The sequence below is a fragment of the Aspergillus costaricaensis genome (assembly GCF_003184835.1).
Source record: "Aspergillus costaricaensis CBS 115574 unplaced genomic scaffold BO79scaffold_47, whole genome shotgun sequence".
Taxonomy (NCBI): domain Eukaryota; kingdom Fungi; phylum Ascomycota; class Eurotiomycetes; order Eurotiales; family Aspergillaceae; genus Aspergillus; species Aspergillus costaricensis.
This window is the reverse complement of record NW_020291847.1, coordinates 36,910-63,217: the sequence shown is the minus strand read 5'-3', so window position 1 is coordinate 63,217 and position 26,308 is coordinate 36,910. Positions and strand designations below refer to the sequence as shown.

Here is a 26,308-nt window from a genome sequence, read left to right as displayed (position 1 = left end):
TATCTGATTGGTGGACTGCCGTATATCTAGACACAGTCTACAACTACCAGGAGTGCACGCACGTACTTATGTTCTACAAGAATAGACAATACGGTGTGCAGAGCAACCAGGCTCAGGAGGACAAAACTAACACCCACAGATCATCATTCCCCTACACTGGGAATCACTGCAGGTGATGCACAAGAACTGTTCGTGTCGCCGGGCTGGATGCGGGCACGTGGGCTGGCTGGAGAGAATCGCTCGTTCGGGCGGATCACCAGCCAAATTTCATGCCTTCAATGCCTCCTGCATCCCCCCTAACCCTTGATCCAGTGGCAGTCCATGCTGCCCCCCGCGTGCATCAACCCATGCAGCTCTGTGGCATTGACTCCCTCTTTCGCCCTCATGCTCTGCTGCTCACGTTCCGCTGCAACGGCCATGCGCCCTCCGCGCAAGACCTTATCTCCTCGGTCGCCCGACGATCTCTTGCCTCTAGGTGTCTGGGCTAATGCTTATACTGCTTGTGGTCCCGTCTCCCTTGTCTTGTCTTGTTGTCTTGCCCCTCAATCGTCTCGTCAGTTCCTGGACTGACTGGTGAGTGAGGTCTGTCGCCGACGGTTACACAAGAAATACTACAGCAACAGCAGCAGAAGCAGCACAATGGATCTCGCTTCTTCACCACGAAGCTCTCTTGAATGGAGTCTAGACGACAGTTCAACCTGTCCCACTACCCCCGCATCTAGTCCGCTGTTTCGCGCCGCAAAGGTGGACGATGTCTCGTCGCATTCCACCTCGCCTGCGGGAATCACAGACATCCAGGGAGCCCACAATGACGCAGCGACCGCCAATTCGGCACGTATACAGGCCGATGACCGTGTAAAGAGCGTCTGCGTGGTGGGTGCAGGATACGTGGGTAGGCTTCTGCTGGCACATCTGTCCTTATCTACGAGCCAAACTAAGCCAGCCCTACAGGCGGACCAACCGCGGCTGTTCTCGCGCTATACAATCCCTCCGTCGCAGTGACAGTGCTGGACCGGGATCCTCGTCGCATTCAGAGCTGGAAGTCGGCGCATCTCCCCGTACATGAACCCACCCTGTACAATGTCGTGCGCGCAACGCGCGATGGCTCGGACGTGGCTCAGAGTGTTGGTACCGAAGGCTCAGAGTACTCGCGCCGACAGCCAAACCTGTTCTTCACATGCGACTCGATGACTATCGCAGACGCAGACATGGTCTTCCTGGCCGTCAACACTCCCACCAAGACCTTCGGTCTCGGCGCCGGCAGAGCCACCGACATGACAGCCGTCGACGGCGCCGTGCAGGAGATAGCACGCTACGCAAAGCCAGGAGCCATCATCGTCGAGAAGAGCACCGTGCCATGTGGAACGGCCGAACGAGTGCGACAAACAGTAAGCTGCATCCTCAAAACTTTTATAACTGAAAGTAAAGTTGACGGACCAGCTCACCACCCTCCGCCCCAACACCCCCTTCGAAGTCCTCTCTAACCCCGAATTCCTCTCCGAAGGCTCCGCCATCGACAACCTCGTCCACCCAGACCGCGTCCTAATCGGCTCCTCAGGAACAGCCCCCGGCCGACGCGCCGCCCGCATGCTCGCCCACCTCTACTCCTGGGTCCCTCCGACGCGCATCCTCCAAGTAAACGCCTGGTCATCGGAACTCGCCAAACTCGTCGCCAACGCCATGCTAGCCCAGCGCATCAGCAGCATCAACTCCATCAGCGCGATTTGCGAGAAGACCGGCGCAGACGTCGACCAAGTGGCGCGCGCCATTGGCATGGACGCCCGCATCGGACCACAGTTCCTCAAAGCCGGAGTCGGATTCGGCGGGTCCTGTTTCCGCAAAGACATCGCCAGTCTGACATATCTCGCTGAATCACTAGGATTAGACGAAGTCGCGCACTACTGGCGCCAGGTCAACGCTATGAACGAGTACCAGCGGGTGCGGTTCGCACGGAGAGTCATCGACCGCTTCGATGGGAATCTATCCGGGAGGAAGATCGCCGTGTTGGGGTTCGCGTTTAAGAAAGACACTGGGGATACGCGCGAGTCGCCGGTTGTGGATGTAATCAGACTGTTGCTTGAGGAGAGGCCGGCGGAGATTGATATCTTTGATTTGTTCTGTCATGAGGAGGATATATTGCGTGAGTTGGAAAGTGTCTGTGGGAAGGAGGCAGTGGCTGCTAGGGTGAAGGTCCTGTCGGATCCATATTTGGCCTGTTCGCAGGCTAATGCGGTTTTGGTCATGACGGATTGCGAACAGTTCAAGAATGGGCGGAAGCGCAGTGCTGCTCGCTCGGACTCGGAGGTGTTTGAGAGTCTGGATGAGATGCTTTCGCCGGCGCGCAGGGATGAGGAGTGGACGTACAATGGGGCTACTTATCGGTTGACGCCGGAGGAAGGGTGTAGGAGTGACTGCGCGGCGTGTCGGACCTGGGCGCCGCGGTCAGTGGCCGTGGTGAATGAGCCGTTGGAGTGGGCGCGCATTGCGTACAACTTGAAGGATCCGAAGTGGGTGTATGATGGACGTGGATGTTTAGATGGGGCGGAGTTGCAGAAGTTGGGGGTGGAGAGTGAAGCTATTGGGCGGATGTAATCATACCATTTATTTTCATTGATAGATAGATTGCAAATTAATTACTACTTAATACTATCATATATACCATACCCCAATCCCAATCACATCAAACATAGATAGAAGAAGAAAGGGAGAAGTTACAGAGAAGCCTCAAACTTCCCATCCACCTCCTCCACCTTCTTCACAGCCCTAATATACCCCTCCTCCTTCTGCAACCTCTCCGCATACTTTCCCAACAGCGGAAACTTATCCAACTGATCCGCCAACCTCCCGGACATAGCAATCACGGGAAAACTCATCATAATATCCGCGGCCGTCAACTCCGTCCCGCACAGATACGCACCCCCATTCGGACTACTCCGCAACTGATCCTCCAAGAACTCCAAATGCGATTGGATATTCCTCGCCAGGAAGGCCTTTTCCACCTGGCCCGCCACAAGGCGCGGAAGCGGCTTGACGAAGAAGGGCATGCCGGGGGGGTTTTTTACCGCTATTACAACCACCATGAGCATTAGCATTTACATCCTTCCTTCCTTGTCCGCGGGACAAATATCATCATGGGGGGGTAGCATACTATCCATAACCAACTGCATCACCAAAAACGGCATGAGACTTCCCTCAGCATAGTGCATGAAGTAGCGATAGCGCATCCATTCCTCGGTTTCACCGCCGACCACACCCTCCTGGTTGGGTTTCCATCGAGCAGGGAGGAGAGGTTTCTCTGCGGCGTTGTCGCCGAAGTGATCGAGTAGGTACTCGATGATAATGCCGGACTCGGCGAGCACGATGGGCTTCTGGTCTGGAGGGGCGTTCGCGGGTTGGATGGTCAATAGAGGGGACTTTCCGAGGGGATGGATCTCTTTTAGTTCCGCGGGTGCGAGCTTGTCGGGGCCGCGGTGGTAGATCTTGAGCTCGTAGGTTAGGTGCAGGGCTTCGAGGAGCCAGAGGATGCGGTGGGAGCGGGATTGGGAGAGCCTGTACACATTATATGATTATTTCGTTGTTAGTGGTTGGGGTGGATGGGGTGGATGGAATGGGAGGGAGGGAGGGTATGTACCAGTAGAGGGTGATTTTGGTGCCTTTGTTGGGGTCGGTCATTTTGGTGGTATTGATCAAATAGTACTGGATTGGATAAGTGGTGGTGGTGTGGTGAATAGGAGAATGGTGTGTACGTTATCTTATATGTGACAAGCTTAGGGATGAATGTGATTGAGTGCTCATCACACATAAATTAGAACTTATCATGCGCGAGCGAACCTCGGATGTTCTCGTGAAGACTGACGCCATGAGTGGGGCGCCCATTTTTGCGATCATACTGTAGATACCAGAGGACGAGGGATTCTACTGTTCAACGTTGTGTAGTGTAGATAAGTAGTGTATATGTGTATTTGATAGTTGCTAACTATGTAGATTGTATCTATAATAATCATCAGTAATGATATAGTGATCATAATAACATCCTGATATCCACTTACCTGCATACCTGCATAACTACATAACACAACAATATTATACACTTTACTAATTATGCTGTCCATCACATGACCCAACCTCAACATCATCACCACCACACCCAATACGCATATACCCCCAGCTCGCCAGCAATAAACCAGCGCTCCCCAAACCGCAACCATGGCCGGTCCCAGCAAGTGTATGTCATTAATCTCTGCTTCTCCTCAATTCCAATTGCTAACCGCTACCTCCAGCTCTGATCCTTGATCCGGCCCTCCAGAAATACTACGGTCCGTTTGTTCCCGCCAATAAGACTTGACGCATTACATTACTCCCCTCCCTTCAGAAACAACAATTACCTCTCAGAGAGGGCATTGGGAGGAATACATACTTGGATGGATGAGAACTGACAATCGGGTTATGCAGAACTCAACGCCAACCGCTACAAGTACTTCCGGTGGACGCCGCGCCATGCCTGGTTCTCGTTCCTCTATATGGCGCTGATTCCTGGTGCATTGGGCTATGTCGCTTATAAGACTGATGTGAGTGATCTGGGTTACATTGGGATCTGTTGGGGGTGAATGCTAATGGTTGTGTAGGGTCTGTACCAGCTGCGTGGAAAGCGCAGGGGCGATACGATTGTCGAGTGGTAGATCGATTCGATCCTCTCATGTGTGGTTGGGCGGGAGAAAAGCGTGATGTGATGTGATGTGATGGGTCGGGCTGGATGTGTATCTACTACTACTACTACTACTATTATACCGTTATTGAAGATTTCGTTTACTACATCAAATTCTTTGCGTTGCTGATGGGCACAGCACACAGTCAATAATACAGACATATTACTAGTAGATAGTAGACAAGACATCCCTGTAGCGAACCGGGTATCCTCAACTCCTAACACTCATACATACACATACAGCATCAAAATCAATCATTCAAGCAAGTAATCAGTACGGCGCCCACCCCCTTCTCCCTCCTCTCCCTCCACCACCACCACCACCCCTCTCCTCCGGAACTCTCTCCCCCCGTCTCCAATCCCCCGGTGGAATCCTCCCCCCTCTCATCCCACCACCTCCTCCACCTCCTCGATACCTCTCCCCCCTACCAGCATCGCCAGGAAACGCCCTCATCCCCCCACCCATCGCCATCCCCCGACCGGGATTAACCGGCGGCGCCACAGACCCATCCTCAAGCGGCGGCAGTATCGCACAATCAACATAATCTCCAATAACGAACCTTGCCTCCTGCAACGTCTTATCCGCATCATTGCCTTGGATCCTCAACCTCCCTCCTGCTCCAGCACCACTACCCTTCCTCTGCCCTCCTTCCTCTCCGTTCGCATTCGCATTCTCATCCTCATCCCCACCATTGGCAATCGCACTCTCCCTCGGTCCGATAATCACACTCCCCAAATCCTTCGCGAGATACCTCCCCCGCGCGTCGGGCCCCATTGTCGCGGCGCCTTTGGTGTCCGGGTATATGAGGCGGAAGCAGAGGCGCGTACCGACCGGCGGGTCGGGAAGGAGACTAGGTAGCGCGGAGGTCAGGAGGTGGGAGAGTTCGCGGAGAGTGCATGATTGCCAGGTGTAGATTTGGAGGTGGGGAGGGAGTTGTTGTGGTGGTGGGGGACTGCGCGTGCGGATGGCGTTGGGGCCGCTCGTGGGACCGCTGTAGGACGAGGATGAAGCTGTGGAGGAGAAGTCGGAGAGATGGTGGTAGTTGTTGAGTCGGTAGAAGAGCTTGAGGTGGAAGGGGGTTGTGGTTTGGCGGTCGATTGGAGGTGGTGTCATTTTGCTGCTGCTCTTCTTTATTTTTCGTTTGTTTTGGTAGTCACCTGTTGGTGTAGTCGGTTCCAAAAGATATAGTGTGCGATTGTAGTGTGTAGTATAGGATGGTGGTTATTGCATTGAAAGAGAGAAATGAACGAAGGTAGAGGATGAAGCTTGCAGCAAACAAGCTATCCAGGCGCGGGTGTTTCTGCTGGATCTGGACGGCGGAAGTTCCGCCGCGGCAAGTTTGCCGAACACGGGTGTCTCTTTGCCTCCGATTCACCCAACTCTATCTATCTAATCGCCACAACCAGCACTACACCTTCACTGGGATCACACTACAACGCCAAGATGGACTTCGCATCGTTAATGTCCAAAGAAATCTCCAAAGCAAAACCCAAACCAGACTCTCAAGACACCTCCAAACCCAAATACACCCGGCGCGGCGACCTCGAAGCCGCCCGCATCGCCGCCTACAATGAAGAACAAGAGCGCCTCGCGCGCGAACGCGAAGAGCGCAACGCCCTGAAACGCAAGCTCGAAGACGAAGAAGCCGAGCGTCGTCGCGAACGGGAAGAGAAGAAGCGCAAACTGGCCGAGGAGTCGCGCAAGAAGCGCGAAGAGGAAGAAGCTGCTCGTGAACGAGAGCGCAGGAAGAGACTCGGCTTGCCGGAGCTGCCGCCTACGGAGTCTGGAGATGATAAAGAGGGTGAGGGCAAGGAAGGTGGCGAGGAGGATATACCGGAGGAGGAGCTGTTGAACAAGTTGCGGGACATGGAAGAGCCGGCGATATTGTTTGGGGAGACGCACAAGGGCCGCCTGAGACGGTATAGGAGGCTGTTGCAGCGGTCGTTGACGCCGCAGCCGCAGCTGTCAGATGGGCCGATTCCGACGACGTTGGAGCTGGTGCCGGAGGTGGATATGAAGATTCCGGAGACGGCGCCGAAGGATCTGGAGGGGAAGAAGTTCTTGTTTCGCCAGCTGGCATCGTACTTTAATATGGTGCTGCGGGAGTGGGAGTTGGCGTTGGCCAAGCGAGATGCGTCGGTGAAGTTGAGCTTGCAGGGAAAGCAGGCGTATAATGCCATGGTTCAGTCGCGGGAGAATATGAAGCCGTTGTTTCGCAAGTTTGAAAAGGTGGATATCGATGATGGAGTGCTTGAGCATGTGGTTGAGATTGTCTCTAAGGCGCAGCAGCGGCGGTATGTCGATGCTAATGATGCCTATCTGAGGTTGAGTATTGGAAAAGCGTACGTATCTTCTTTCTCTTTTGAGGTCTGTTCCTGGCTAATCTTTTGCAGTGCTTGGCCTATCGGTGTTACCATGGTTGGTATCCACGAGCGATCCGCACGAGAAAAGCTGCATCAGAGCGATCAGCAGGCGCATATTTTGAGTGATGAGATTACGCGCAAGTACTTGCAGAGCATCAAGCGATGTCTCAGCTTTGCGCAGACGCGGTGGCCTCCGGATGATCAGTTGCAGATCATGGGCTAGCCTGATGTTGATATGTATCTATACCCATAAGACGTGTGTGCTTTTCAACACTTATCTCTACATAATCAGTAAACACTAGCGAAGCTCTCGAGCAAAAACAATCAATCCAAACACTTTATTCATGTATATCACATTTAGCCAGCGCTTAACCTGCATCATTCGGCTGATCTACATCCACCAAGAGCCTTAAGGTATGTCTAATCTGCCAAGGGCGATCCCAGCTGACTCAGGAGCCGCCGAGATGCAGCAGACAACAGCCCAGATAGCACTACATCTGTATACAAAGACAACCCAGTAATAACTAACAAGATGCGATATATAACCCCCATACGCTCGTCTTTCCTACCAAATCTGCCATTCTCCAGTACCCGTACACCATGCCCTCAACAGCAACTCTTCCAATCCAACAGGAAATGCATATCCACCCTCACCAAATCCCGCCAAAGACCACTCCCACCCGGCACAACCATAACAAGTGACTCCAACCAGACCTACCATATTGAAGAACTACTCACTCGCGGTGGTAAATCCGGGTTACACGTCTACCGAGCGAGGTACATACACCCCTCTCATACCATACCATTAACCCTAGACTACTCACTCACTCCAACCACAGCACCACCACCAACAACAACAAACAGCAATACATCATAAAGAACAACATCCCAGGCGACTTCCAACACCAGCTCAACATCCAGAACCAGCTATCATCCTGTTCAAATATCCGGACATTCGTTAATTCTGTCCGCGAGACAGAAGTATTCATCTACCCCTTTCTAAGCGGGGATTTGCTCCGCTTTAGTCAGAGGAGGATGATATCCCACGAAACGAGGAAGAGGATTCTCCGCGATGCATTAAGTGGATTAGTTGAGATGCATGAGCGGGATATGGTGCATAATGGTAGATCTAATCGGTTAATGTTGAATGATACGTTATACTAACACCCAGAAGACATAAAACCAAACAACATCCTCATCGACTACACAGACCCCTCCACAGCCGATAATAACAACTAGCCATCAATAAAGTCAATCCAAATCTCCGACTTGGAAGATACAGTCATCGTCCCACCAGGGAAATGGCTCCGCGGACCCCTCTGCGGCAACGCCATCTGGCGCAGCGCCGAGAGCTGGGCGCGATCTCGTCAGAACCAGGCGTCTGATGTGTTTTCGTTTGCACTGGTTGTATGTTTAACCTGTTCTTGTCTCTGTATCCATTGATTGTGAGTCGGCTGATATATCACGCAGATAGTTTATGTGATGGCCGATGAAATGGTCCTTCGTGTTCCTGATGAGCAGTTGAATGCTGCTGACGCATGGAGGTATATTCTTCGTCTTCATCTATCGTACTTTGCCGACGTGGATGGCATGGAGCGCTTTCTTGAGCATATAGGGAAGCAAAATCCATTCTTTGATCGCATTTTGGAGCTAATCAATACGTTCGGACCGGAGAATCCGAGACAGCCGGTTGAGTGTTGGGGGTTTCTGGAGCCGGGGTTGAGGGATTTGGTGGCTAGGATGACTTATCTTGATCCCAGGGGGAGGATTACGGCGAGGGAGGCGCTGGGGCATCCTTGGTTTAGGTGATTCTGAGGGAAGGGTTGGGGTTGTCGAAAAGTGAAGTGGATCATGTTATGGTTGCTCTGGGAGGGTTGGCAAATGGGTTAGGTGCAGTAGTATATAGTTCTCGGTTAGTGCTAGAGTTCTGTCGCGGAAATTTGTTAGAACAGTGCTTATCTCTCGGCTTACATTTATGTGGGTTTTATTTTGGATTGAGGTGGTGGCCAGGGTTGTACAATCGTGGGTGTACTCATCTAAAAGACTTCTTTTATTGCAAGTAATGACAAGCCCTCTCCAGTCAGAATATATGCAGATCACTAGAACAGTTCAGCAGCTATACATGAGTAACAACATATCCTCCCTTTATAAACAAAGCCAATGGCATGCTATGTACAATCATTCATCACATCTATCATCTATCATGCATCATCATCATTCCTACCTCACGTCAAACCATCTCCAAAGCCATCTCCACAACCCATTCGGCATAACCCTCTGCGGCCAAGTCGACGCCATGCGGTCGTTATCCACAGCACGAAACTCGCTAGGTGGCGAGATATCGTGTCCATCTATGCCACGCATGACGCCCAACGATGACTGGGGCCGAGAGTTATTGTTCGATCCACTGCGGACTCGCTCTTTGCCCGTACGTGCGTCAACCAACTTCCCAGCGGCTTGGACGCAGCTGCCGTACGCAAACCGGATGAGAGAATCGCCTGTGAGGCTGCCAATGATGAAAACGTCTGGCGCAATCTCAATATCGTCATACACTTTGCTGCGCAAGGACCGGGCGGAGATGACGGGGCTCGTTTCTGTGGTCGCATCATGGTCGAGTACTTCATCAAGAAGCGGACGGTCGAGGTAATCGAGGGTGCCTCGTCGGCCAGTAGCGTAGACCATCCCGCGGACGGCGCGGGTGACGGTGCTCCCGTCAGGCTGGCGGAATGTGACGAGGGCTTGATCCTCTTGCATCTCGACGTCCACAACTTCCGAGTTAGGCAATCCTTCGTAGATATCTTCCCATGAGCGAGTTTCCAAGAAAGGGATCGAGGTGGTGCGCCGCGGCTTCACTCGTTTCTTCGTGGGGTCTGCTGCAACCGCAGCTCGTTTCATCAGTCGATAGACTCCGGCGTATTCAGGATATGCTTGGTGGTGGCAGCCACGCAGCGGTGATGACCGCCCTTCCGGATCCCACTTGAACACATGGATGATCTTCTGATCCGCCGGCGCAGAGATGATGATATCCGCGGCAGAGAATCCAGAGCCGACCACAAGTAGCGGAGTCTGCGGAGTGGGCTGGAGCGAGGTCAAAGGCTGCAGCATTGGGCTGGGCTGCAGCACTTGAGTGAATATACCACTAGCCAGGACCAAGTGCTTGCAGTGGATGTTGTGAGAGCGAATGTAAAACCCATCATCTGTTCGTGATATGCCGGAGATGGTCTCATTGAACCGGAACACATCATCGATCTGAACCGCCTCGGGGTATGTGCGGAAGTAGCTTGCTGTTTCTTCCCGACTGGGTCGGGTATATGCCGGAAGCTCCTTGCCCGTGATCTTCCGGTGGTGCTCAGCGAACGAATAGCCCGGGAGAGACAGCATTGACGCATAGCTGAGGGTCTGGATGTCCCAGCTGGCAGGCATGGGATTATCAGTCCACTGACCCCCTGCATGCTGAGCATTCCCGAACACCAAATGGGGAACGGCCTTTTCGGGCACGAACCGCCATTCGACATTCGTAATGGCCTCAAGCTCTTCTACATCCACGCTGGGACGCACCAGCGTGTCCAGGAGCACGTTCACGGGGAGAGCCTGCGTGGAGTACGACAGTCTCGAGGCGGCGAAATGATCCGTCAAAGCGTGCACGTCCACATGGAGCAACTCCGGGGAATCCTGGAGCTTCGCATGCAGAAGCGGGTCAGGATGAGGAGGATTGGAGGAATAAAATGGAAGATGGCCATGAAGAATATACGACAGAATCATGGCCGACGGCCCGTTCCCTGTGGGGGATCACATCAGCACGATAACACGGACCAGGGGGAGAAATCAAATAAAATCCCAGCATCTCCGTTGGCACGAAATGGCGACATACCGACGATAATGGTATCAGTCTCCAATGAAGGCATCTCTTGCGCCTTCACCCGCCCAACCATCGTGGGGCATGCTGTTTGCGACATGCGATAGCAGGGTTCCTCTGACAAGTCCAACCACACACAGTATCAAATATCTACAGTAGAGCCACTACCTCCAGCTTAAGGGAGAGAAACCGGAGGGCCATCGAGTGGCCGTTACATTGACAAGAAGGAGGAAAGATTAAGCTTGTAGGGAAACCATAGGAAGAGGAAGGGGGAGAGGGGATGCCGATTCCGCGAGCGGACAAGGCAGGGCCTGGGGAACGCTGACAAACTGACAAATGCAAGACCCTCAACTCGACTATGTAATCCTTACTTATTCCAGTAGGAATGGATCCAGCCAAGGGACGTGGGGGGGCGATTGCTTGCCAGCCTCCAATGATGACCGTTGCTCCGTGCCACCGGCGCATCCGGGGTCGAGAAGGTGAGAAGTTTGGCTGCCACGATTGACCCGGCAGGCCGTGGTGAATGGACCCCGTCAATCTGGGTTCCGAAACACTTTCATTGAAAGGAAGAGCAACATTCCGAAGCGATAACGGCAGTCCCGGATAATGAATAATATTCCCAATAAATCAAGAGATCGACAATGCATGACTTTGACGTTGCGGGGTCTTCCTGTTCCGGAAGGTAGGGCTCGGGGTCTGCATCGTATATACCCTATACCCTACCTTCCTTTTCGAGACACGGCTGACGCGTGGAACCCCAGGCAATCAATCTATCGCCATCGGCGCTGGCCCAGCGTCCTCCGTATCGAAGCGCAAGAGACAAATCAAGCAGCAGGTGGAATTTCTCAAGAATCCAGCCTTCTGCTGCTGCCATGATTCTGTTACCTGAGCTGTCGTCCCGCCGGTTCTAATTGGAATTCCGAGGCTGCCTCCGCCGGAGGTTATCTGGTCTAGTCTCCGCAGTCCGTCCCTCTCCGCAATCATGTATCATCTGGCCAAGTCCCTGTATATGTATGCTACTAGCAAGGAGGGTGAGTCGATGTCTTGGTCATAATCCCATCCTTGCGCGCTAATATCACGGTAATAGAATACTCCGTACTCCTCCTTGGCCTCGATAACGCCGGCAAAACTACCCTCCTGTCGCAAATCAAAGCCCTCTATCAACCCCGACCAGATGGCGCCCCCGCCCCTAACCCCGGGAAAACCGTGCCCACCGTCGGCCAAAACGTCGCGACCATCTCCTTACCGGACATGTATCTGAAGATCTGGGACGTGGGGGGACAAATCTCCATGCGGAACCTCTGGCAAAGCTACTACACCAGCTGCCATGCCATTATCTTCGTCGTCGACAGTGCCGACGTCGGTCAAGACCCAGATATCACTCGGCTTCCGAGTCGACGACCTAGCTCTGCATCCGGTCCGTCAGGTGGCCACTCGGGCGCATTTACGGAGGAAATGGTCGGGATCAATGCGCCCGGCAGCGATTTCGGTCGGCTCGACGAGTGTCGGCAAGTGCTGGAGTCGGTTCTACAGCATGCGGATGTGGCGGGTGTACCGATCCTCGTTCTCGCCAACAAGCAAGATCGGGAAGACTCGGTGGAGGTTGTTCGTATCAAGGAGGGGTTTGTGCGCAAGGTCTTTGAGGGAGAGTCTGGAGCCGGGGTGAGGGATAGTCGTGTGTTACCGGTCAGCGCGTTGATGGGGTCGGGCGTGCAAGAAGCGGTGGAATGGGTGCAGACGCGAGTCAAGTGGAATAAAGAGGGACGACCACCGTTAATGAAGTGATAGACTTGGGGATGGGATGGTCTGTTGCGAAGAATTTCGATTCTTTTTCATGTTCTTATATCGTGTTATTCGGGCTTGAGTTTGGCGTTAAGAGGTTATGTGATCGGGAAGATACCTTAATTGCATTTGTTTGTTTCAACTTGGGGTCATTTTCAAGTGTCTATATTTAGTGCATGTTGTACCTCAACCATGTAGACAGTCATATCTACATCCAGCAATGACCACAGCACAACATACCACAAAACACTGCAAAACACCTACTACATCATAATTATCATCTCCATGGCCTAGATCAAAACAAACTGCCAATTCCATGCATCGGCATCTGACGGAGACATCCCTAATCATCCCGTACCAGATACTGCAGAGTTACACCACATCCATGGAAGCACGCGACCGAAAACCAGACTGATTGGACGCACTGAACATTCTCGATGCCAGTGCATGACGTTTATCCCAGTCAAAGCAGTGGTTCGATGAAAGTGAAGTGATGGAGAAGCATGCAAGCCATGAAGTCAACGCCGGTCACTTTGACGTCATTCCCGTGATGTCCTAAACTACCATCCCGGACGGTCTAGCTTGTATATATAGCTGTCCGGTTACTGTCTGCTTCAATTTCTGTTTAGCATCAATTGTAAGAGTTTTTACATGATATATAATCCTGATTTTCACCAAACAATAATTTCCGCACATATCCACCATGAGCCACTTCAACAACCCCGACTCCGTCGCTACAAACAAGCAGGGTGAATTTCACCCTTCGGTGAAACCTACGGGTCCTCTTGAGCAGGGCGGTGTATGTATTTCATTGGAATGGTGTCCATTCATGCAAGTTGTACTGATAGAAGCAGCACCAAGTAGGAAGAAAGGTCGCTCCTAGCGACTTCGTCCCCGAATTCCGCGCTGAGAGCCATCCCCCCGGTACCGCGCCCGCCAGCAGCTCCTACCAGCCTAATCCCATCGGCGAGGTTGGTGGCCAGGCACTCAACCCTAATGTCGAGCGCAGCCATGGCAAGGAATCTGTCAAGACCAACGCTAGCGATACCTTGATGGGCGCTACATCGCAGGACGTGCACCGGGGTATGGGCCAGCCTATTTCGGGACAGACCAGCAACGAGCTTCGTCATGATGGACAGCATGGACGCAAGGGCCAGAGTGCGGGCTTGGAACAAGTTGGAGCTAGTCGGGGAACTACCTTTGAGAGAGAGATGCCGAGCCAGCGTGGACTGGAGCGCGATGAGGCGCGCCCTGGTCAGCGCGGTGATAAGGGTGCATTGGCTGCAGAGGATCGCGTGCCGGAGTCGGCAGAGACGGCGGCCGCTGAGTGGAGGTATGAGCCTTCGACTAAGAGGGACAACCCGCATAAGCATTGAGCGTCACCACAGGCTGGACCTTAAATGGATTTGAAGTGAACATGCTTAGAAAGGAAGTATTTTAACGGCAATGTATTAATGAACAAAATATTCCTGCGTCTATCGGTATGGGTATCTTGCTGTGTCTGTATCATAAGCGAATCAAAATTGCAAGTCGAGAAGAGCTTGGCCTGATCATGGTGTAGAAGAGAGTGTAGGTGCAGTCGGGATCATGTTATGATGCAGGCCCCAGACGGTCGCCTTTACACGTAGACCCTGGCCGTTTCTTCTCTTTTTGGTTGATCTTCTTAGGCCAGCTGCGCGCAATGTCAATGTTTGCACGGGGAAACCACATCTCCAAGAAAACATAGAGTAAGAAGTCGATCACCACGCAAAGACAGAACAGCTTGCCTGCCCACACTCCGCATCCGTAGTACCGTTTCAAACGGTCAATAAGGGCAAAGCTTCGCACCCGGTCCCGACCGGCCTCCCATCCCTGTCCGGGATAGTAGCCGTAGAATTCCTCGGGGCTAATGTCCCCGGAGATGCCTTTGTAGACACGTTCCGTACGTTCGGCTACGTCCGTCCAAGAATACATCATCTTGACCTGGTCGTGGAATCGATCCGTGCGGACTTTGTTCGAACGCAATGCGGCGATGGCTTTTCCAGTGGCAAGCACGATATCATCCTCCTCCGGTTTCGCAAAAGTTGTCATGTGTTGGGGGAGCACCTCGGGAATGCCACCAACGCGTGTGCACACCACGTATAGACCACAGCTTGCAGCTTCCACAAGGACAGTACCGAACGCTTCAGTCAAACTCGGATGTAGATAGATGTGTCCCCGGATCATCACGTCACGAACTTCTTCGTGTCGCACCGAGCCAAGCATTTCAACCTTGTCCTGGAGAACATTCCTTTCTAGCATCTGTTCGAGATCGATGGCCTTGGGCCCCGACCCGGCAATGATGAATCGTACATTCGGATGGGACGCAAGTATCCGGGGAATGGCGGCAATGAGGAGATCGGTTCCTTTATTGTAGAAAAGACGGGATATGACAACAATCGTGATAATATCGTTGGGCTCCATGGGTCGCGCTATTGGCCGTGGCTCTGGGGGTCGGAAGTTCTCTGCAACCACCGCATTGGGAATGACAGACACCATCAACGGGTCTAGCGAGGCTCGAAGGACCGTGTTCTCCTTGCTATCCCCTAAAGTTAATATAAGTTGAGCATAATCATGCGATTGACGTACCATGTATGACTGACACAAATAACATGGTCTACGTCACTTAAGATGAACTTGAGCAGCTTATTGGTGAGAATTGACGCCGCATCTGCAAACCCAAACAGCGAATGGTCGGTAAAAACTGTCCGGAGGCCCATTGTCCGTGCATGAAGAATAGCTTCGTGGCAGAAGCTGCTCAAGCTTGCATGGCCATGTACAATTTGAATCTGCTCACGAATCACAATATTTCGGAAGATAGGGAAGAAAGAGAAGACCGTCGGCATGGTCGACTCCCGGTAGATCACGAAGAAGGGGACATGGTATACTTTGAGCCCATTGGTGAGATAGCGAACGCCGGTTCGTCCCTTGTAGGCATGGGTTATGATGATGACTTTATGGCCGCGATCGATAAGCTTCTATAGAGCGATAAGCGTTGGCTGGAGCGAACGAGGTCTGGTAATCTTACGGTCGATAGCTGATATATGTGACTTTCAATTCCGCCTGGGCTCATCAGTAGCTGGTCATCAGAGGAACAACAGAATGAGTGACCAACTGACCTGGCTGGGGGAAGAAAAAGTCACTGACCATACTGTGGACCGGTGATTAGTAGGCCAACCTTGATAGATCGCTCGAAACGCAAGCAGACACTCACGCAATGTTGTATGTCATAATGGCAGTCGGTAGTCTCTGAGCTACCCAAATGACACCTTCAACAATGGCCTTGAGAGGGCCGTTTCCAGCATATCCATGTTAGGACCAGACCAGCGTCAGGGGATGAGCAGATGGCCGTCGATCGAAGCTGCGGCGATGGAGAGACGCGATGAAGCCCGGATTGGTCCAGACCCGGGCGGCGGTGGGGGCGGTGGGGAGGTTCTGCCGGGAAACGATTCCCCGCTGGAAAAGAAATATTGATGTTTAATCTTCGGAGCTGCTCTGGCAACACCGACCCAGTGCTACACTCCCCTTTCCCTTGTCAACCTCGCGCTGACCCTGCGCTACCGCCGCGATCATGGCCGGTGATCGCTCCGCATCTCACGATCCTGCCCGCATAAGCTCAGGAACTCCGTCGAGCGCCAAGAAGTCTCACAAGAGAAAGAGAGATCTCGATGGCTCCGCCACCGCTATATCCACTCCCACCCCGACGAAGAAATCCAAGAAGAGTCAGGGTTCTCCATCCAACGATACCCCAGTCAAGGAAAGCCGGAAGAAGAAAAAGCATTCAGGAGCTGCAAGCCGAAGTGCTGTTCAAGAGACATCGCCCCAGAAAGAGAGTGCTGTCTCGCCGGTCGGCGGCCAAACGACTACTTCAAACCAAGACGACAGCCTCACTAAGAAAAAGAAGAAGAAGTCGAAGGATGGAAAACGGAAAAGCGGAACAATTAGCGATACAGCTGAGGAAGATGTCAATATGAAGGATGCGGACGACATTGAAGAGCCCAAAGAGGAAGAAGCTAAAGGGACGAAGAAAAGCCGAAAGACTTCTGACCCTGCAACGACAGAGGATGACGACGACAAACCTACGAAGAACAAATTCGCCGGCATCTTGTCCAAGTTTGAGAGGTCGAAGAAAGCGCGGGAGCTGGAAAAGACAAAAGAAAGCATGAAGGATGAAGATTCCACTGAGCTAACGACAGCAGAGCCGGTCGTAGCACAAGGTCTGGAGCCGTTACCACAACCAGAAGCAGCGCCTGAGCAGGATGAAGTGCCAACCTACTCTTCGTTGCCGCCATGGCTGGCCAATCCCCTCCGTGCATCCGCTCAGGAACGACGCAAATTCGCCGATTTGGGAATCGACTCTAGCCTTCTCCGAGTTCTGGAAGACAATGGCTACCATGAAGCATTTGCCGTGCAGTCAACCGTCATTCCTCTCCTGCTGCAAGGACCAACGAACCATCCGGGAGACCTTTGCATCTCCGCCGCCACTGGTTCAGGAAAAACTTTGTCCTACGTCCTACCATTGGTCACAGCGTTGAAGCCGCTTCCTGCGCCTCGGTTACGAGGACTCATCGTCGTGCCTACTCGGGAGCTGGTGAAGCAGGCCAGAGAAGCCTGTGAGCTCTGTGCCGCTGGATCCGGCCTCCGCGTCGCGTCTGCAGTTGGAAACGTTGCGATCAAAGACGAGCAGCGGTCGTTGATGCGCGTCGATCAGGTCTATGGCCCTGCGACATTCAAGCTTCGTCAAAACGTGCAACTGACAGGCGATGACTGGACGAACTTCAATTTGCAGGACTACATCTCAGAAGCCGGTGATCTAAGTGAGTCTCTGCCAGGCTACGTTCACCGGTCAGAACCTAATGTCGACATCTTGATCTGTACTCCCGGCCGTCTGGTCGACCATCTTCGTTATACCAAGGGGTTCACCTTGAAGAATCTCGAATGGCTCGTCATTGATGAGGCAGATCGACTACTGAATGAAAGTTTCCAGGAATGGGTGGACGTCGTGATGACCTCCCTGGACGCCCGGAAAGCCCCTGGTGCATTCGGTTTTAGCGGGAACTTTCTGTCCGGGCTTGGCTTGCCGATCCAGAGCAAGGAGCCACGGAAAATCGTTTTGAGTGCCACCATGACTAGAGATGTGACGAAGCTTAACTCTCTACGTCTTGCCAACCCCAAGTTAGTTGTCATCGGCGCGGATGCCGCCGCAACCGATGATGAGAGCGGTGGCATTGCACCTTCAGATGAACAGTTTACGCTCCCGCCTACCCTGAAGGAGCATACCGTATCGGTTGGAGATGGGTCGCAGAAGCCGCTGTATCTCCTGCGCCTCCTGCTGTCCCACATCAAGATTGAGACTAAGAGTGTCAAGCCTTCTGTGCACGACACTTCTGACTCTGATGATTCGGATTCCGACGAGTCAAGCTCTGGATCAGATTCCGATGACGCGTCGGACGTGTCTAGCTCTGATGATTCAGATTCCGACTCAGACTCGGATTCGGACTCTGATACCAGTTCTGAATCGTCTTCAGACTCTGAGGATACCTCGGAGGACGAGTCGAGCGACGAGTCAGAGTCATCTGACAGCGACTCTGAATCAGAAGACGAAAAGCTGGACCGACAAAGGCCACCGCAGACCACAGTTTTGGTCTTCACTAAATCGTCTGAATCCGCATCACGACTGGCTCGACTGTTGGCACTCCTCGAACCCTCCCTCTCCGACCGCATTGGCACGATTATTAAATCGAACAAGTCGTCTGCTTCACGCAAGACTCTCACAGCTTACCGCCGGGGCAAGATATCTGTGATTATTGCAACGGATCGGGCCTCGCGTGGTCTGGACCTACGGTCACTGACACATGTTGTCAACTACGATGTGCCAGCTAGCATCACTACCTACGTGCACCGGGTCGGTCGTACAGCTCGTGCTGGCCAGGAAGGATCGGCGTGGACGCTTGTGGCACACCGAGAGGGCAAGTGGTTCGCAAGCCAGATCGCCAAGGGGTCGGATGGGAAGATCACTCGATCGACCAAGGTAGGAAAGGTGCAATTCAAATTGGATAATATGAAGGAGGTCAAGGCACGCTATGCATCTGCCTTGGACTTGCTCGAGAAGGAAGTGAAAACGGGTGGGACCAAAGCCTCCAAGCCTAGTGCACAATGACATTGATGTTAGGTAGTCTCGGACAAGTGTATATAGTTAGGCCGAATACATGCAGACCAGTCTGGTGACCTTTCTTTCTGTTTCGAAAGAGTGGCCCGGGCTGAATACATAACTATCAAAACCCCCCGCAGATCACGCTCAACAGCTATTCCCAACAGTTTTGTGCTGTATCAGATTATCAGTAACCATATCACTGTTCGTGTTGAGGTGCCGTGCTCAGCCGAGCGTGTCAGGTGCAGTCAATCTCATTATTGGACTCGCCGTTCTTCCTTCCTCCCTTTCTCGGTTCCTCGTTCCTATCGTGGCCAAGTACTACCATCCAGTTGCCGTTGACTTGTCTTTGCTTGTTGTATGTCAAGAGGTATGCTGGTACAATATATATAACTACTCATGCGGTGCTCTTGAATACTAAGTCACATATTTATGGCATGAGCTGATCCTTCTACTACATTTACTAGGCAGCAGAACATCCTACCAGCGTCCGTGCCGTTTCCCCAATATGATGGTCAAATCCTCCTCATGTCACTACTTTATATATGTCCACCCGCGCCGCTCAAATCGCTGCACCAGACAACCGGTGCTGTGGCAGATACATTCACCCAGGTCGCAACGTCTTCCATGATCGTCCTGGTCCGAGCTGGTCCCTCAGGGCCGTAGCAATCCGTCTCCCATAGAAACTACGCACATTGGAAGTGTTACTAAATTCCTGAGAGGTGCTGCTTGCCCATCTGACCTGCCTTTCGGAAGCACAGTGTTATCGACGGTCCTACGCAATTTACAAATGAGAATGGGATATTGACAAAGAGCTGTACAGAATCCGTCGGGACAGGTCGAATATGGGAATGAAGGACTGGTAGGAAGAGCACTCTCACTGAAAACCGTCGATACGTGTTCCCGAATTGATGGCTGCCTGCTCCAAATGGATACATCTGTGCGCACCTCGGCCTGGTCATCTGGACGGCGAGCGACGACGTGGAACAGAAAAGACAGAATCCCAGCAGTGGTGTCACAGCCAGCAAGGAACACACTCAGCAATAGTTCCGGTCGCGTCGCCAATGAGTTCGACCACCTTGGAGAGAAGTAGCTCAGAGCCTGAGCCTTTTTCGCACAAGGGATGTTACGCGCTCGCACGGACTCATTCGCACTACTGCCTACACTTTACATAGACCCTAGTCCCAGCAGCAGCTCAGTTGAAACTACGTTTGGAAATGGGCTGCAAGGAAATGGACAAACCCATTGTGCGCAAGCAATAACGCCATTTTGGGCTATGTGATAGTCACCGGAGAACTCCAGCAACTCGTGACCGTCCACTTTGAACGCTTTAACTTCAGGGAAGTCGATCGCAGAGTCAATAGTTTGCACTATTAGCAATGCTATCATCTACAAGGTGTTTCAGGCGCGGAAAAGAAAAAAAGTTAAGAAAGAAAGGGAGAGAGAGAGAAAAGGAGGGGGGGCCTATTCCTTGTGGTTGCAGATCGGATAGACAGTACACCCAACTGTCCTACTATCTCCTGACTTACGGACATGCCGCTCAAAAATTCAAGGTCAGCAATGTAGCAGAGCGTCGGGGCTTAGCCCAGGGTCTAGATGGCTCTCCTGCGGTGGTGGAAGGCACCTGTGAGGGTCTGATACCTGTCAGATGTGTTGCCCTGCAAGGGGAACCGGGCCTACAGTGTAACGGCAAGGCGAATGTTCCAATCACTACAGCAAAAGAAAGGGGGAAGCGCGCTGTCAGTACTCAAAATGCATGTGACGAACCAAAAAGAAAAGCAAAATCAAAAGCAAAGAATCGGTGCCACAAGTAGAGGGAGCATCATGACTATGTGATTCAGAGACCCTCACTACTTTTTCCGAATTTCCCGCTATTGACTTATTGGGTTCTACTCACCTCCACTGCCTTGCAGGCCTTCTTGCGGAGTATTTTTCGGCGTGGATTTAGCCCGCGCCTTCAAGTTTATCGAAGCTCATAGCTTACAGCAGTGATCGACCGACTGCAGAAGGATCACGACGAGAGGCGTCGCAATGCAAGTAGGGCGATAACGCCAGGAAAATCAGGAAATCGCCGCACTCATCGGCAGCACCGGCTTATACTATTGAGCTTGGGCCTCCTATTACGCGTTTGGGAACCGTTTTCCGGCTGTTTATGGTAATTCGGGTCGTGAAAGGGGAATCCCTGGCTTGCAGACTACTGTGGGTGGCATACAATAACGCAAGAACAGCCTGATTCCCCACTGGGTTAACGTTGCCGAAGAATAGTATAGTATCAACACGTTGACATTCTGGAAAAGACCAATAGGCGGCAGCTGGTGCTCAATAGTGCAAATGCTACGTTTCTTTTCTTTTACGGAACTTTACCAAATCGGCAGCAAGTGACTGTACTTGAAGAAGCAAATTGCAGGGGTCTCATTGCTATGACAGTTTTATCATACAGGATCAGAATCACAACACATCAAATTACTGAGTTATGCTAATTAAATTGATTGTACGAGTCTATTTCCGACCGGTTTCAAACTATATGCACTATCATGCCAATGATTCCAGCAGCGAAGATCCGCCAAGCTCGTCAAGCTCCTGTTCAATATCCACCAGTTCCCATACTATCTAGTTTCAATAGCGATCATCGGCCCAGCAGGTCGACCAATCGATGCACCGGAAGTTTGTCCTGATGGATCGCGTCGATCACCCGGCTTGTCTCCTCCGCCGTGAACAGGCCCTCCATGTTTCGCTCAAATTTGGCACGCACCTTAGGCAAAGTATCTTCGTGCATCGGATGCCCGATCGGGTATTCGACGACTACTTCGTCTAATTGCTCCCCGTTGGTCAGAAAGACGGTGAGTCCGCTGGCCGCCGCCTTTTTGTGGTGGTAGCCGTAGGTGAACTGCGGGTCTTCGGCCATATGGATCCGCTGGCGAAGGGCCTCAACACGCGGGTCATGGGCCCACACGCTCGAATCGTGGTAGTCGTCTGCTTCGATGATCGCGTTCTTCAACAGCACCACCGACACCATGTACCGCATGCAGTGATCGCGGTCGGCCGCATTGGTGAGCGGGCCTTGCTTGTCGATGATGCGGACAGCCGCTTCATGCGTACGGATATCTATGCGACTGATTTCAGTAGCGGGATCAATCCCCCTGCTGGCCATGGTCTCGGCCAGCGACATGGCTGCCTGAACTGCGGAGATGCCGTGGCCCTCTGCAGTGATGAGTTTGAAGAACACTTCCTCCATCACCCGTGTCTTGAAGGGTCGTGGCAGCTGCAGCTCCTTACCCCCAAAGCTGACAGCCAGAAAACCCCATTCTGGCTCAGTTAGCGCGCTAGGGATGCCTGGCTGGCCGGCGCGAGCTAGTAGGCACAAGTGTACAGCACGCATGGCGGCGTCTCCAGCGGCCCAGCCCTTGCGTGGCCCCGCATTGGGACTTTGACGGAAGATGCGCAGAGGGTGGCCATCAGCCCACGCATGGGAGAGAGCGACGGCGGCTTGTTTCTCCGTCAGACCCATCAGCCAAGCGACAACAGCTGTGGAGGCGATCTTCACAAGTAGCGTATGATCCAGCCCCACCTTGTTGAAGGCATTGCGGACCTGGTAGCAGCCTTGAATCTCGTAGGCTTTGATCATCGCGATCAGAACCGTCCGGACGGTCAGTGGCTGGCTGGTGGCGCCTGTACGGCTGAGCCAATCTGTGACCGCCAGGATGGCGCCCAGGTTATCTGTTCGTCGATCGGTTAGCCCTATATCCAACCAAGCTTCTGGGAGCGCAGATCCCGCAGACGGGCCTTACCAGATGGGTGGCCCCATTCGGCACCAGGGTATGCATCATTGTGATCCAGAAAGCGAATCAAGGTTGCCATGTCAAAGGCACCCTTGACTGGATCGAGCTGGTGGCAGGTGCCCGGCAGCTTGAACCCATAAGGAGCGACCAGACCTGGTGTGTATGGGCCGATCAGAGCGCGACACTCGGGGCTTTGTTGAAGAGTCTCCAGAGCGCAACCAAGAGCATCCATGAGAGCATAGCGGGCCCGCAAAATAGCGAGGTCGCTTGTTACTTCGTAGTGGTAGACATACTCGACTAGGCGAGTTATCATTTCGTCATACTGTCGATCGGAAGTGGAAGACATGGTTTTCGGAGTGTGCACGGAAAGACTTTGGAGTAGATAGGATTCGGAAGAAATGTTTGGATTGGCTCAGAAAGCGACGAGAGTGATGGCGAACGAAACAGACCGCAAAGGGAACCGCCCTTTTATGCTCCGTCGGGCAGACCGTGTCAGCCAGATGCCTTTAGATCGCCGGTGATAGTCTCTGCGGGCTGTCACTAGTCGATGGACCAAAGCTTGACAGACTATCTCGGCGTATCCATTCGTCCTTTTGAACTATTCCGTCCGAGACTGGATGGTCTCGGACAGATGGCTGCTGCCACGCCAGACGAGGTACAAATATGTGCTTCAGAGCCAGACAAATCCCAACAGAATCAGGACAGAAGCAGCGACAATCCTTCGCAGACTCATCGCATCCCCTTCTACATCATGGCATACACACTGGCATCTTGGCTGGGCCGCCTCTTCGATGCAGGCAAGAGCCTGCTGCCCTTGCAAGGCAACTACATCAATGCCCTACTGGAGCAGGAACTGCCTGGTGAGCGTGAAGGCACATTGACAGTGCGGGATAACCGGACGGGATCGAAGTATACGATTCCCATCGTGCGCAACTCAGTACCGGCCATGGGATTCCGTCAGATCTGCGTCGACCGTGCAGGAAAGAGCCCGCGACAGCAATTCGAGGATGGACTCCGGTTGATTGATCCGGGGTACCGCAACACAGCCGTCAAGATGTCCAGCATCACCTACATGTATGCTTACCTTTTGTCCCCTGGTCATCTTTGTCTTACTGACTGAGGTAGCAATGGCAATGAGGGCGTCATTCTGTACCGGGGCCACCCCCTGGCATCGCTCATCGGAAAGAGCTACGAGGAGATTACCCACCTTCTCATCTGGGGCTCGCTACCCACGCCCCAGGAGCGTCTGCGCTTCCAGCGGCGAATTGCCGAGGCGATGATGGTGGTGCCCGAGAACATAAAGCAGCTTGTGGCCACTTTCCCGTAAGTCCGCCCCTTATCTTCGCTATGCATGCTGCTAACCTTGAAGCAGACGCAACACTCCTCCTATGGTCATTCTCTGCGCGGTCTTGACGGGCTATCTGGCAGATCAACCCGAGCTCATCCCCGCCCATGCAGGTGCCAACCTGTACAACCGACGCCCAGAAATGGTCGATGAGCAGATCATCCGCACGCTAGCTGTCACGGCGATAGCCGGGTCGATAGCTCACTGCCACATGAAGGGAGAGGAGCTCCGCGCAGCCGACCCGAACCTGAGCTACATCGAGAACATCCTTTGGATGGGCCGGTATGTGGATAACAACGCGGCAATCACACGGGAGAAGGCAGCGGAGATCTTGACGAAGGCGTGGTCGCTGTATGCGGATCATGAGATGACCAACTCGACATCGGCTTTCCTTCACGTCTCGTCTTCCCTGGCCGACCCACTTTCGGCGATGGCTGCATGCTGCATGTCTGGCTACGGGCTATTGCACGGAGGTGCCATCGACGCGGCATACCGAGGAATGCGGGAGATTGGTGGACCGGAGAATGTGCCCAAGTTGATCGAGAAGGTGATCAACAAGGAGTGCCGGTTATCCGGATACGGCCATCGGATCTACAAGCAGGTGGACCCTAGGGCGAAGTACGTGCGCGAGATGCTGGACGAACTGACACGGGATCGCGACATCCGGGAGATGGACCCTGTGCTCCAGGTGGCCATGGAGATCGATCGGATTGCGAGCACACACGAGTACTTTGTCAAGCGCAACCTGCAGGCAAATGCAGACTTGTACGGAAGTTTCGTGTACACAGCACTGTAAGTATTCCCCATATATTCGAAGAGGATGTCTACTAATCCATGCAGGGGTATTGACTCGCAATTTGCGACGGTGCTGGCAGCTACTGCACGGGTGTCGGGTGTGATGGCACACTGGAAGGAGCAGACTGGTAAGTTTTTGTCACTTTCCTTCTTGCGAAGAAGAGAAACTAACGAATGTAGAACGCGCACCGGATTTGTGGCGGCCACTGCAGGTGTACGTGCCGAACTAGAAATAGGGGTTTAAGGATGGAATTGTACAGAATGGGTCATCATAGGAGTCTATTGTTTTCGGGTCTGGGTCTTGGTTACTCCATAGTTTGCGCTATATTCTTTAGTTAATATATTTCAACAATAGTTCTTGATTGTCATCTACAATATTTATGGTGTCATACAGTGAAACGTACTCGTTGTAGAAATAGGGTACCTGCAATAACTATCACAATGATAATTGACTTGTAATATTTAGAATAATAGAAGCTAGAAATAGAGACCTAGAAATTCGCATGATGATAGATAGTAACAGCTGTTAGTATAAGTAAGATCCAGAACATATTAAAACATCGTCTAGTACTAATGAACTTAGTAGTCAATCATGAGTACTAGCCTATAACTACTAATGCTCCCCAAGAGTCATCTTAAAAAGTAATTATCATTATGAAGAATAATTGCTAGTATATATTAATAGTAGTAACTTTAAGTGGTCCAATAACAGTAGCATGGGTGTACTGAACGTGGGGCGGCTCAAGAAAAAAGTTACTCTAATTTATCATCTATCCAGAGTTCAGCTAGAAATCGGGGCTGAGGCCGGAGATACCGATCGATTTGGTCCAATGTCCAATTTAATCTAGTTTTTGCATCCCCTGTCAACTCTCGCTAGAGAGACTAATCCATTAGACCGGAGCCAACCATCCAATCCCGTGGCTGCACACGCCCAGCGGAGGTTAGTTCCGAGACCACTTTTTCAACCTATGCATGCTTTGCTCAGTCCAAGTCTGTGGATCGCGTGCATCTCAAAGGTCACCATGGAGTGTTCTCGGTGGTTAATACTTCTAAGACAAGTGGCATGCCTGCGACCCATACCCTATCATTGTAGGCGCCACACTACTTTGGATTATCACCGTCGTTGGAATCATAAAGTTGATAGTTACTGCGACTGCTATTGCTACTAAAAGGTCTCAATCTAAGTAGCAACCTCAAGTTAGAGTCAAGCCCCTCTTTTCTTCTCGATTTCCATCACTGAACCCATCATCTCATCTTACTATCATACACCTCCTCATAAGCAGATCCAGTATTCACCCAACCAAAGCCAACCATGAAGCTCCTACCCACCCTCGTTGCCAGTGCCCTAGTCCCTAGTCCCTTACCACCTCTGTTCAGGCTGCCAACTGCAATGCTGGCCTGAACTACTGTGCCTCTGTGCTGAAAAGCATCGGTACGTGTGCTCCCATAGTATTCTACCTAACCAAAAATTGTCGAGTATATTGTTCATCATTAGATTTTGACTTTCACCGTT

At 52.4% G+C, this 26,308-nt stretch overlaps 14 protein-coding genes across 14 annotated transcripts; 9 read left to right on the top strand and 5 right to left on the bottom strand.

Annotated features, from left to right (window-relative positions):
* The first annotated feature begins 156 nt into the window (after positions 1 to 156).
* Positions 157 to 661, top strand: BO79DRAFT_276426 (uncharacterized protein). Its single transcript, XM_025687757.1, has one exon. The coding sequence runs from the start codon at positions 322 to 324 to the stop codon at positions 568 to 570; it is 249 nt and encodes an 82-aa protein (XP_025534751.1). The 5' UTR covers positions 157 to 321; the 3' UTR covers positions 571 to 661.
* Positions 518 to 2,592, top strand: ugd1 (UDP-glucose dehydrogenase; the record flags this gene model as incomplete). The annotated part of the gene is made up of 3 exons (XM_025687756.1): positions 518 to 835; positions 952 to 1,388; positions 1,441 to 2,592. Exons 1-3 carry the CDS (start codon positions 640 to 642, stop codon positions 2,590 to 2,592), a joined length of 1,785 nt encoding a protein of 594 aa, XP_025534750.1. The 5' UTR covers positions 518 to 639.
* A 47-nt stretch (positions 2,593 to 2,639) lies between these two features.
* On the bottom strand, positions 2,640 to 3,773 carry BO79DRAFT_203661 (glutathione S-transferase). Its single transcript, XM_025681737.1, has 3 exons — positions 3,632 to 3,773; positions 3,149 to 3,549; positions 2,640 to 3,064 (listed from the first exon to the last, which is right to left on the bottom strand). Exons 1-3 carry the CDS (start codon positions 3,670 to 3,672, stop codon positions 2,712 to 2,714), a joined length of 795 nt encoding a protein of 264 aa, XP_025534749.1. The 5' UTR covers positions 3,673 to 3,773; the 3' UTR covers positions 2,640 to 2,711.
* A 402-nt stretch (positions 3,774 to 4,175) lies between these two features.
* On the top strand, positions 4,176 to 4,807 carry BO79DRAFT_211594 (NADH:ubiquinone oxidoreductase 6.6kD subunit). The gene is made up of 4 exons (XM_025683049.1): positions 4,176 to 4,225; positions 4,281 to 4,316; positions 4,453 to 4,568; positions 4,626 to 4,807. Exons 1-4 carry the CDS (start codon positions 4,207 to 4,209, stop codon positions 4,677 to 4,679), a joined length of 225 nt encoding a protein of 74 aa, XP_025534748.1. The 5' UTR covers positions 4,176 to 4,206; the 3' UTR covers positions 4,680 to 4,807.
* A 370-nt stretch (positions 4,808 to 5,177) lies between these two features.
* On the bottom strand, positions 5,178 to 5,958 carry BO79DRAFT_181929 (SAP18 family protein; the record flags this gene model as incomplete). The annotated part of the gene is made up of 1 exon (XM_025680185.1): positions 5,178 to 5,958. A coding segment is annotated over exon 1 (642 nt), but the record flags the coding sequence as incomplete, so codon positions are not given.
* Positions 5,959 to 6,115: 157 nt separating this feature from the next.
* Positions 6,116 to 7,373, top strand: BO79DRAFT_203652 (mRNA splicing protein PRP18). The gene is made up of 2 exons (XM_025681736.1): positions 6,116 to 7,048; positions 7,100 to 7,373. The coding sequence occupies exons 1-2, from the start codon at positions 6,150 to 6,152 to the stop codon at positions 7,290 to 7,292; spliced, it is 1,092 nt and encodes a 363-aa protein (XP_025534746.1). The 5' UTR covers positions 6,116 to 6,149; the 3' UTR covers positions 7,293 to 7,373.
* A 228-nt stretch (positions 7,374 to 7,601) lies between these two features.
* On the top strand, positions 7,602 to 8,878 carry BO79DRAFT_259743 (kinase-like protein; the record flags this gene model as incomplete). Its single annotated transcript, XM_025686382.1, has 4 exons — positions 7,602 to 7,846; positions 7,909 to 8,192; positions 8,352 to 8,476; positions 8,540 to 8,878. 4 exons carry the CDS (start codon positions 7,602 to 7,604, stop codon positions 8,876 to 8,878), a joined length of 993 nt encoding a protein of 330 aa, XP_025534745.1.
* Positions 8,879 to 9,138: 260 nt separating this feature from the next.
* Positions 9,139 to 11,001, bottom strand: BO79DRAFT_203650 (uncharacterized protein; the record flags this gene model as incomplete). Its single annotated transcript, XM_025681735.1, has 2 exons — positions 9,139 to 10,848; positions 10,941 to 11,001. The coding sequence occupies 2 exons, from the start codon at positions 10,999 to 11,001 to the stop codon at positions 9,290 to 9,292; spliced, it is 1,620 nt and encodes a 539-aa protein (XP_025534744.1). The 3' UTR covers positions 9,139 to 9,289.
* Positions 11,002 to 11,599: 598 nt separating this feature from the next.
* BO79DRAFT_240789 (ADP-ribosylation factor family protein) lies at positions 11,600 to 12,940 on the top strand. Its single transcript, XM_025685060.1, has 3 exons — positions 11,600 to 11,607; positions 11,687 to 11,956; positions 12,013 to 12,940. Exons 2-3 carry the CDS (start codon positions 11,908 to 11,910, stop codon positions 12,708 to 12,710), a joined length of 747 nt encoding a protein of 248 aa, XP_025534743.1. The 5' UTR covers positions 11,600 to 11,607; positions 11,687 to 11,907; the 3' UTR covers positions 12,711 to 12,940.
* A 410-nt stretch (positions 12,941 to 13,350) lies between these two features.
* BO79DRAFT_211590 (uncharacterized protein) lies at positions 13,351 to 14,198 on the top strand. Its single transcript, XM_025683048.1, has 2 exons — positions 13,351 to 13,506; positions 13,562 to 14,198. The coding sequence occupies exons 1-2, from the start codon at positions 13,411 to 13,413 to the stop codon at positions 14,081 to 14,083; spliced, it is 618 nt and encodes a 205-aa protein (XP_025534742.1). The 5' UTR covers positions 13,351 to 13,410; the 3' UTR covers positions 14,084 to 14,198.
* An 89-nt stretch (positions 14,199 to 14,287) lies between these two features.
* Positions 14,288 to 15,967, bottom strand: BO79DRAFT_240787 (phosphatidylinositol N-acetylglucosaminyltransferase subunit A/GPI3). The gene is made up of 5 exons (XM_025685059.1): positions 15,940 to 15,967; positions 15,845 to 15,876; positions 15,754 to 15,788; positions 15,315 to 15,703; positions 14,288 to 15,264 (listed from the first exon to the last, which is right to left on the bottom strand). The coding sequence occupies exons 1-5, from the start codon at positions 15,954 to 15,956 to the stop codon at positions 14,298 to 14,300; spliced, it is 1,440 nt and encodes a 479-aa protein (XP_025534741.1). The 5' UTR covers positions 15,957 to 15,967; the 3' UTR covers positions 14,288 to 14,297.
* Positions 15,968 to 16,237: 270 nt separating this feature from the next.
* Positions 16,238 to 18,924, top strand: BO79DRAFT_211588 (putative ATP-dependent RNA helicase DBP6). Its single transcript, XM_025683047.1, has one exon. It carries the CDS (start codon positions 16,297 to 16,299, stop codon positions 18,883 to 18,885), a length of 2,589 nt encoding a protein of 862 aa, XP_025534740.1. The 5' UTR covers positions 16,238 to 16,296; the 3' UTR covers positions 18,886 to 18,924.
* A 2,578-nt stretch (positions 18,925 to 21,502) lies between these two features.
* BO79DRAFT_290815 (2-methylcitrate dehydratase) lies at positions 21,503 to 23,001 on the bottom strand (the record flags this gene model as incomplete). Its single annotated transcript, XM_025688932.1, has 2 exons — positions 21,503 to 22,593; positions 22,665 to 23,001. 2 exons carry the CDS (start codon positions 22,999 to 23,001, stop codon positions 21,503 to 21,505), a joined length of 1,428 nt encoding a protein of 475 aa, XP_025534739.1.
* A 201-nt stretch (positions 23,002 to 23,202) lies between these two features.
* BO79DRAFT_276404 (citrate synthase) lies at positions 23,203 to 25,025 on the top strand (the record flags this gene model as incomplete). Its single annotated transcript, XM_025687755.1, has 5 exons — positions 23,203 to 23,729; positions 23,781 to 23,978; positions 24,028 to 24,792; positions 24,841 to 24,923; positions 24,976 to 25,025. The coding sequence occupies 5 exons, from the start codon at positions 23,203 to 23,205 to the stop codon at positions 25,023 to 25,025; spliced, it is 1,623 nt and encodes a 540-aa protein (XP_025534738.1).
* Between the last annotated feature and the right edge of the window lie 1,283 nt (positions 25,026 to 26,308).